Raw genomic sequence first — 10520 nt, forward strand, 5'->3', positions numbered from 1 at the left:
CTTAATTAAGAGAATTAAAACCCTTTACATCTACTTGTCACCAAATGAACATGCCAAGGATTTCAATAATACATCTTCTCAGAAGCATAAAGAAAGGGACTGGTAGATTCCTCCAACTTTGTTTCCCTCCTCTCCCACCAAATGTCTACAACTGGCAGGAAAACAGCTACAATCATTCCCCTTAACATGGCCTGGGCCGGGAAAAGAAGCGAGTTTTGACAGACAGCTTAACAGGTGGATTAACAATCTGTCAGAGCTTACTCTGGTTTAGGGCAAGTGTTTTGCCCAAGTGCCTTCAGAATATACTGCTATTCTGAATGGTGCTATTCCAGGATGACTCTATTACAGAACAATGCTAAACCATGTTAAAAAAAAAAAAGGCCTGTGATCAGCTGATATCAACTAATAGTTGGGCTCTCTCTGAACTCAACCATACAAAGTATTTGCACCAATCCTGAGCAAGAATTTAGTGCTTTCCCAAAGAGTACTAAATTAATGTTCAAAAACAGCCTGAACAACAGTGTAGTTGTGCCATGAAGGAACAGAGAGAAAGCCAGCTTTTATATCCTAGTTCAGCATGCAGTGTTCTGCAACCATGACTGGACATCTCCTGTTCAGGCCATCTAGGTCTCCAAGGATCAGCTCAGAGATCTGAGTGGGAGAGGAGAGGGCCTTGGCCCTGGAAGAAGAAGAGAAGAGATGCTCAGGGGCCAGAGGGAAAAGGGTGCACCATTCTAAAGTAACCAACAGATGGTAGGCTGATCCCACTCCCTAAGTCACCTGTTGTAGCACCAACCCAATAGCCAGTGAAACACATCTGATTGAACTCATGGCAAAACTGTTGTGGCTTGTTGCCTGCTTAAAAGGGAAAACACTACTTGGACACCAGAATAGCTGAGGATGATTTTAAACTGCATTAGGCGTGCATTGGGGATAAGATGACGGCAATGCTACGAGGCTAGGGTGGGGGGAGAAAAAAGAGGCAGCCAGGGCATAGTTGAGCTGTGGCCAGATGCCAGAGGGGAAGGAACCACAGCTATGGGTAATGCAACAGCATCATCCATGCACTGTCCAACTCTCAAGCTTGGGACAGCATCAAATTCATCAGAAAATTGGTATATGTGTATAAGTGTATATGCACATGTGTGCTAGTACATTTGGCAGGAGGGAGAGAGAACTGGGATGCATTTGCATATGCTCTAGCATACATCTCACTCATCTGGTCAGTCAGTCCGTCAGTCCACCATTCCATCAGTGTCTGTCTGTCTGTCTGTCTGTCTGTCTCCTCCCCCACCCCCCCACATACTACAGCCATATCCCAAGGAGAGGCTCATGTGGCATTGGGCCAGTGTAGCTTTACTAACAAAAATGGACCATATTTACAAGGGAAGAACTGAGTAGGTAATTTCACACCTCCTTAATTGTGTGTGTGGGTTATATGGTACACAGTGAAATCAGCTAGGCAAATATTCTTTGCCATTGTGTGCAGCCTTGTACTTTGTGCAGCTCAGATGGGCTGGGAGACGCAAAGAGTGTAACAATGTACTGCAATAGTTGTGAGCACATAGCACAGAGTCACTCAATTTGTATATTTTAAAAAATTAAAGCCTCAAGAAACCATTGTCATTTGAAAGCTAGGTCATTAATCATCTCAGTGTGTCGTATAATTGGAAAAAAAAAACACTGAATCTGCAGAAACCATCTTCATTTTACTTTATATTTTGCCTCTGGGTAACTCTTTCAATGTTTTATTTATAGGACTGGAGTTAGTTAATTTGTATTGCACAGAATTTGAGGGGGAACTCTTCTGCAACCCTTTGGGTTATACAGGAACCCATTTCAACAAGCTAATGAGCTTGGGTGGCGCACTGTCGTGAACATTAAATTACAGTAGCAGGGAGGCTGCTGTGATAACTACTTTTCTCACCCTCTTGGGCATCCAAAGTATAACCTAAATGTGTCACTCGCTTATTCTTTTCATGCAAATCTATTACATGCTGCAGCATGAAAGGGGAACTAATATAAAATCCTCTAATACGCCCTGAATCTTGTTGCTTTCCTCACAAATTTGTTGTTCTTCCAGCCCCTTGCGTAATTATCAAAAGGAGATTTTTTTTCTCCCAATTGACACACATAAAAGTTAGACTGCATTTCTTGGTATATGGATTATGGTTTTGGATTTACTTCAAGTAGAATGATATATGCTGTGATGTTTTTAGATATCAATGTTTGACTCATGCTCATAGTACATTAGTGATACTATAGTACTAGCTGCACGAACAGTTATTAAATGGTTTGTGCTCATCTCATGAAAAAGGATGGTAGACTGATTCTTTCAAGAAGACTAAATTATATGTCTACCTGGGATCTTCATTGCTGGGTATGCCGATAACATCAGTACAGCACTTATGGGCCAAAGAGCCTTGCTTGTTGCCATAGCTTTTACAGAAGCACATTATCCTAGCCCAGGAAATGAAAATTATGGCAGTGACATCTCCCAAGGTCCACAGTGTTACACAAGAAGATGTTTCAGCAGCTAGAATCTCTGAAGCACAGTGATATTCCTCCCTGCTAACTTACTCAATTCAGATTGAGCCAAACACTGGTTTATCTAGACTGATGTGACACAAAAGCCCATCAATTCCTTTTCCAGTGCTAGTTATGGCACTGACCCTGTTACTAGGGTGAAGCAAATCTAATATAGAATTCTGTAGTTGTTTCTCTCTGTTGCCACTACATAGCAGGCCTTCTAGATCTAACATGGAAAAAAGTAGATTAGTTCCACTGCTGTTGTGATATCAAATCTGAAAGCACAAATTGCATTTTTTTTGGTTTTTTTTAAGAACTTCAGAGAACTGCTTTCAGGGGTAGATTGAGCCCATTGGAATTGGTGGGGCAAAAGCAGAATGACAAATGGTAAATGAAACTAGAGATCATTTCCCCACTTGTGACTTAGGGTCTTCTAGAGTCATCCAACTATTGATGCTTCAACATAACAAGAGAAAAGAGTAATGAGAAAAACCTGTATGTCACTTCAGCAATGGAAGGATGACGCTATGAAGATGCTTTTAATTCACTAATGGGAAAATGGTCAATGGTAGACACAGCATATTAATTCTTGTTGTGCCTTCTAGCCTTTTCTGTTGTAATGACATCAAGAACCCTTAGTGTACAGCTTTAGCAAATTATAACGATAGGACTAAAAGAAAGATTAATATCATATTTAGCCTGCAGGTTCAGCAATTTTCACAATGCTGCAAAAACATGTATTCAATACAGGGATCTCTCATGTTTGAGAATATATATGTGGTCATGTTAATCATCATTTCCTACTCCATGTACCATACTTTTGAAATTTTTCAGAATTATCTACTTAGGGGTACCATTATGATATAACATATAAACTGTCAGTAAAACTACCTTTTTTGATCTTATTCCCAAAATTACCTTTCATGATCCTTAAGGAGGAAACTTCTGAACATATCCTTTCTGATATTGCATGTTTCTTCCTTAGGAACATCTCTAGGAGGGATATTACCAACTTGAAGTCTGAACAAGCTACTAGGACATATAAAGCTCTGCACTGATCAATCTGAAACACTTTCTCAGAAGATGCAAAACAATAATACTTGCAAATTCTCCAGTTCCGCCAAAAAGTAAAACAAGTTACCAACACTTTCCTTTTAAAAAAAAAAAAAAAAAATTTAAAGGCTACTTGCATAAAAATGCCTGCACCAAATTCCCTGAAAACTAGCTGTGGGATTCATCTCTTCAAAATGGTAATAGGATTACAAATTTCAAATAATACTACCAATCTCCCTCCCAAAAACTTAAACTATACTAATTTCTTGATTTCCTGATTTAATTCTTCCCTTTTCTCAGTCACTTTCCACTTCAGATTCCGTTCAGCTGCAGAGTTTCATTTTCAATCAGTTTTCTTCCTTCTCCCACAGTTCTCTCTCTACCTCCTGCCAGCCCTAGGCCTTCCATTTTAAATACATTTTTCAAATATCATCCTGAATTATGCTTGCTCTTATTTCTCATGGAAAATTGGCTGCTTTGAGCTCCAACAATCAGAGCCAATAATATCACACAAATGGAGTAAAAGGATTAGGGGCATCATACAGAAAGGCCATCCAAATGGCAAACAGCTGTGACTTGATGGGTTTCCTTGACTCAATCAAGGCAGAATCAAAGAACATCCCTTCCCTATGACTTTCAAGAAAATGGGAAGAGTGGGGAAAGAAAGAGAGAAATGGAGATGATGTACATACAGTGGAGATATAGGAATGCCCAAACAAACAAATATATGAGGACTGACTATTTATGCAGAAGGTCTGAGAAGGAATTCTAAGCAGGAAAAGCAGGATGGCATTTGGAAAACCCCCAGATTTAAGTTGGTTTGCTGCTGGAATGTTTTTGACCTTCTGGTTTACAAAGAGAAGCTTTTACTGGGTGTTCTGTTTCTGTCATGCTTTCAAGCATGTTGTTCTTCTATGAGGTGCTAACAGCTATTCAAATAGTCAAGAATAAGTTCAGGCAGCTGTTTGAATCTCACAGGCTAAGGAAGGAATCCAAGTGGTTTTTATACTTACCTTTGGGACCATGCCCCATGAGCTCTTGAATTCAAGGCGTATTCCAGTTCAAAACGGCTACGCAAAGCAGCAACATGGCTGCGCCCAGGGCATCCCCTAGTGACTAGGCAGTCAGATGAGGAGGATGGGGACAGGGAACCACTGCTGTTACTGGAGGCTGGTGACATCAGCTGGATTTAAGGAAGAGAATATCATCAGTACCTATTTATGACAACCCCACAGTCTGATAAGAAAGGCTGATAGCCCTCGTATGTGTCACAAGTGCTTTTGCTAATGTCCTCAGCTATTTCCACTTATGGTGTCATGCTAGTTTCTGATTGTCCAGCAGAGGAGAGTCATCGTAATCTGGGCCTGGGAGAAACTTTCTGCTGTATTTTTTTGTCCAGGGGATTAAGTCCTCTATAACATGTTTTGAGTGAAAATCAGCCTTCTCTGATTGCCTGTTAGAAAATGTATGGTTTCTTTGTGATGGACTTAACAGTATTGCTATATTTATTACTGTAATGAGGTCATTTTATCTATATGCACCTAATATTATCTTACAGCAATGCATTTAAAAACAATGACTGTAGTTTTTTGGATAGCTGGAAAGTATATGACATATGCATTACACAGAAGGGGGTGGTAAATCATGAGAATAGGCACTATAAAAATGTTGGTAAATAAATAAATAAATAGAGCTGCAACTTTCGCATGCTTAATGCTAATACTAGCATGTCCTATGAAGTATTTTCTGTGGGAAGGAGGAAATGTAATTATTATTTTTTAAATTTTTGCAATCTAGCAACTCAATTGCATGTAAAGATAATCAGAATGAAAGAAATTCTCAATTTAACAGAATAATGGGAGGGGTATCCATTAAATCTAAATGTCTGATAAATTGGAAGAGAATTTGACGCATGTGTAAAATGATGCAATGCATAGTAAAGTGGGAAATGGGATTTTACTCATGTATAAAACAACATTAGGCATATGTATTATACCTGAGAAAGGAAATCCTCTAGGTAGTGTAGCACTCAGTGGAAGAAATGTATGCATATACATATACAAATATATACATACATATACATATACATATACGCACACAAACACATATATATTTACTTATTAATAATTTTTAAAATAAGAAAAGAGCATGCAAAAGGAAAAAAGGAAAAAGGGAAACATAGTAGATACAGAAATATAATATCAGCAAGTAGACAAAGAAACTACTGAGATTGCATAGTTAGTGCTCAGTAATCATGAGAAATCAACCATAAAAAATATATTAAGTTGTTTTAACAATGTGAGAAAGGATTTGTATCTCTGAGCTGAGTGCCAAGATCTCCACTCTTATTTAATAATAGAAAGAAAGAAAGAAAGAAAGAAAGAAAGAAAGAGAGAAAGAGAGAGAGAGAGAGAGAGAGAGAGAGAGAGAGAGAAAGAAAGAAAGAAAGAAAGAAAGAAAGAAAGAAAGAAAGAAAGAAAGAAAGAAAAGAAAGAAAGAAAGAAAGAAAGAAAGAAAGAAAGAAAGAAAGAAAGAAAGAAAGAAAGACCACTAAAACATTATAGATAAATATTAGTTTCCAACATCCCCTTTCTTATACTCGGACAATGGGAGAAAGGAATTAATTGCATAGAATGTGCCTTGAAGAGTTTCCCTCACTTTCTACTGGATGTTTAGCAGCCAGGAGAGAGTGGAATGCTTTGTGCTGCCCAAGAAGTTCTCATCACCCTAGGTTGAGAGATTCCAAGATTGTAATCACTGTTAAATAAGAGGAGTCAAAGTAGTTTTACTGGATGTTATTTTACTGATCAATCTTATTTTTTAAATTTTTATTTAATTATTTATTATATTTATTATTATTTATTATTTTTATTCTTCTTATTAATTTAGGGGATGTTATTTTACTGATTGATCGAAGACCCGATATTACTTTGGATTGGGGGTTGTTCCCAGGCAAGATGCATCCTCTGTGGAGCCCTTGGAGGAGTCCCATGCCTTAATCTATGGAAGCAGGAAGTTATAGGTTAATTATATAAAGTGTATGTGAACCAAAACCATACTTCTTGCTTACAATCCCTATTTGCAAGTCATAATTACCCATCTAACACATGCAGATTTTGTGATGGCTGTTCATTGTTCATTCTGGAAATATAAATAGTTTTCTTCCAGTCGCCCAGAACCAGTTATTTCTACCTCCCAATGATGGGATTTAACTAGACTTTTAGGTGAACATTTAGTCTAGATAACACATACATGATCACAAGCTTCTGGACAATTATACTACAGCATGAATAGAACAGATTTTTTTCCCATTGGAACCGATATGATTTACTATCCCATCCATAGGACAAAGAGTTGGAATTTGCATGTTTTCTCATTAAAAAGATCAAGATCTTGGTGAAAACCTGTTTATTGTTTTTTTTTTAAATTCTACTTAATGTGAAAGACGTTACTGTCTGAGCAGGATAATCACTGAATACAGTCTCTTTCCTACATTAGTAAATAGGTTCTATAGGGTGGCAATAATGGATAATTCTGTTTTTATGCTTGTAGACCCGAAGGAAGTTTCTCAGATATAGACAACAAACATGTCCAAGAAGTAGCAGACAACTGTTACACTATGACACAGTGTTACGTTTTTTAAAGAAGCAATATCAAAAAGCACATTTCATTTTCTGAAAAGGGAGGCAAAAATCCAAAGAATCTTCACGCCTCAGTTCACATGACTGATTAAGATTCTGCTTAACACTCCTTTACATGGCATTGGAACTTCATCTTGCATTCTTTCGTTAATGTAATGGGCCTGGGCAGCTAAATATTGCTCTTTTTTTGGTCTTGAAATGTATACAAACTCACCTCCTGGATTGAAATTCAGATGAACGGCTGCCAATATATCAGAATAGCCAGCAGTTACAGGTGATATACTGCTTGACTTTGCCCCCTCAAACAAATGCACACACAGAGCCCTCTCGAAAGTATTTCCATCTCCACATAATATAAGCTGCTGCTGCTAGAGCCTGGAAAGTGAAATAGGTGATGGGAGCTGGTGCTCTGACCCTTCCACTCAAGTGAGGGGAAATACTTGGAAAGAAAGGAAAACCTTTCTAATGCACAGACACAGATGGTAATTCCGGGAACTGGTTGCTAAAATCAAACATATCTTCCTTATTATCAGCTGTCTACTCCTGGCCAAAAGCTATAGTACATCAAGTATTTATCATTCATACACTGAAGTTAAGTTCAGCTGGCTCAACCATTTATTTTAGAAAACATTTGATCCATTTTTGTCCTTCCCTTTGTCCTGCTGAAAGGTATCTTTTTCCCTGGTGAAGCATAAGGGCTCAGGTCAGACTAGGGCTTAGCTCTAGAATTTGTTTTCAAGATCAAGAATACAGCTGTTAGATTCATGGGAAAGATGACAGTAAAGGCCTTGGAAGAGAGCAAGTTTGGTAAGCATCAGGCTAGAAACTAGAAGATCACGAGTTCTAGCCCTGCCTTAGGCAAGAAGCCAGCTGGGTAACTTTGGGCCAGACACTGTTTCTCAGACCTACAAAGAAAACAACGGCAAACCACTTCTGTAAATCTCCCCAAGAAAACTGCATAGATTTGTCCACCAGGTATCAAGACCAACTTGAAGGGACAAAACAAAAACAATCCAAGACTTGAAGCATTTGTAATCACAATCAGTATGTCAATCAGTGAACATGAATTTATACATACACACAGACGTGGCCCTAGTTCTACCTGTACTTAGGGAATTAGGGAGCTCTAGACATAATATTAAAGATATTTCAAATGCAGCAGGTTTTTTTTTTAAGGGTTAGGGTTACTTCTTATATAATTTAGTGACGTAGTCATCCTCTTCTTTACCACTGAGTCAGAGGCTTGATAGTTTAAGCTATTCCCATACTTAGGACTTCTCCTATATGACCTGCAGTTCTGCATAATGTTCCAGTGGCATGGAAGAAGTGATTGTGGCACTACAGGGCATGGCAAGTTGATGGTAATGCTGATTAATTCTAGTTCATTAATTTTAATATTTGGATTGTTTCGTAGTATAATCCTGAAAGAACATCATTAAGATACGGCGTACAATATTTTAAAAACTGAAATTCCTTGACTTAAATTGCCTGTAAGCTCTCCTAAAGAGATGCAAATATACCTTGCTTTTGCTAATTAAATCACATTAATCACATTTGGTTAATTAAGCTTATTTAGCAAGGAGCTTCGGTGTGGTCTAGGAGATTAGCTGTGGAAAAACTTTTTATGCATGTACTCATGTCCACACTACGATGTCAATCCAGACTCCTATGTCTTGTAACATTTTAGTGGTTACAAGGGGGAAGACTGAGCTATATATAAGGTAGTTTGGTCATTATGTTGTAGCATAACTTATAGATTTGTCCGCTCTATTTCTCTGTGGGAGATCTCAGTTTAGAATGATTTTCTCCAGAGAGTTGAAGATAAAGGACAAATTTGCCCTTAACTTGGTCTAATTATTTTAATGTGCTGCCCACGTGCAATTGTCCTTGAAAATGGGGCCAAAACTGCAATAGGTATAAAATGCATGAGTTAATTTTTTTTCTAGTAGATTAATAGCTGGATTTTGTTGCACCGGTCTTGCGACAGTTATAATTACTCTGGCTGCCTATTTATTTCTTGAGGATGTTACCAGACAGGGGGTTCGGTCCATTTGTTGAGAGCTTTGAGCCTTGTAGAGTACAGTTGACATCCTTACTATATCTAGTCCACCATACTTGGTCCTCTCTTCCTGTGTTGCAGTCACTAGGCTTTTTTTTTTTTTTTTTGCAGATAGGGAACTTTTAGCAGCAATGTGACATAACAGGACTGGAGGCATTTCACTCTGGGGGTTTGTATAATGTGATTATGGGTCCATTGGAGACAAAGTCTGACTCATCTCCTTTCACCAGTCTCTCAGTCTAATGGCAGGGTGACAGGGCTGAGTGAAGGGGCATTCTGTAAATAGAGAATTGTCATGCAGCGATATGGCACCAGGGTGGACAGGTAAGATTCTTTCCAATTTGCTTTTTTTTTTTAATTGTTTTGTTGGGGCAGATAAATGTACTTGTTTTTTTTGATGCAAAGCTGAAGGGACAGGGCAAGGCCTTCCACTGCTAGCCAGTAGCTGATCACTGATTGGCTGAGATCAGTGGAGGACAAACCTACTGGCCAAGAAGGGTACATTCTGATTGGCTGTTTTTTCCCAGTTAATAAACAGTATTGTTATAGTTAGAAGGAAAAATGTATGGATGCCTGTGGTGCGTACACCCGTTTCCCTAATTGTTGCTGTTAAAAAGTTATGTGGGTTTTTGCAGTGCTCAAGAAACCTGAAAAAATTGTTCAGACAGAACTGACAAAGGGCTAAAAGAAATAAGACTGTTGAGTACATTAGAGAAAATAATGCTTTTTTCAAACCATCTTCAATTTTCAGAGTTACTCCTTGTTTCCAGCCCAGAAGAATAATGAGGATTTTGGGTATTTCTATTCATGATGAGCTAGCAGTTTTTTCTTTCTTATGGTATTTATTATATTTCTTTTTCATCAAATAGCTTAGTTTGTAAAGAAAACAAATAGCTTAGGTTAAAAAGAAAACAGAGTAGTCTATCTCGAAATTATATCTGACTTTTTCTCAGTAAGGAATTGATTAATCCTTGTTAATTGTTCAAAACTAGCCATCCATATTTTGTGACAAACAGGTTCTGTTCTTACCTCTATATTGCACAAACATTCTTCTAATTTGGACACCACTTCAGAAAACTCAGGTCTTCCCTGCAAATACAGCAAGACAATAACAATATGAATGTTGTGACAATGCTTTTCACATTTTGCAAGCAGATATTTGTAATTTTGAAGATTACTTGTTTGGATACTAACTTAAGGAAGTTCATGGAAGAAAACGTTCTTGTCATCTCCTCCAT

General features: G+C 38.0%; 1 protein-coding gene across 3 annotated transcripts in view; it reads right to left on the minus strand.

Annotated features, from left to right (window-relative positions):
• LOC103062694 (serine/threonine-protein kinase TNNI3K) overlaps nt 1–10520 on the minus strand; it is a 234248-nt gene that overhangs the window by 16002 nt on the left and 207726 nt on the right. For all 3 annotated transcript variants that reach the window (XM_088154191.1, XM_088154189.1, XM_088154188.1), the window contains 2 exons: nt 10312–10371; nt 4596–4765 (listed from right to left, as the gene is read on the minus strand). In XM_088154191.1, coding sequence (XP_088010317.1) covers nt 4596–4765; nt 10312–10371 — 230 coding nt within the window. The remainder of the gene's footprint in view (nt 1–4595; nt 4766–10311; nt 10372–10520) is intronic.

This window comes from Python bivittatus, unplaced genomic scaffold (genome assembly GCF_059951505.1).
Source record: "Python bivittatus isolate LINGU-HERP-01145 unplaced genomic scaffold, Pbiv_v1 ctg000700_np1212, whole genome shotgun sequence".
In the NCBI taxonomy this organism is placed as follows: domain Eukaryota; kingdom Metazoa; phylum Chordata; class Lepidosauria; order Squamata; family Pythonidae; genus Python; species Python bivittatus.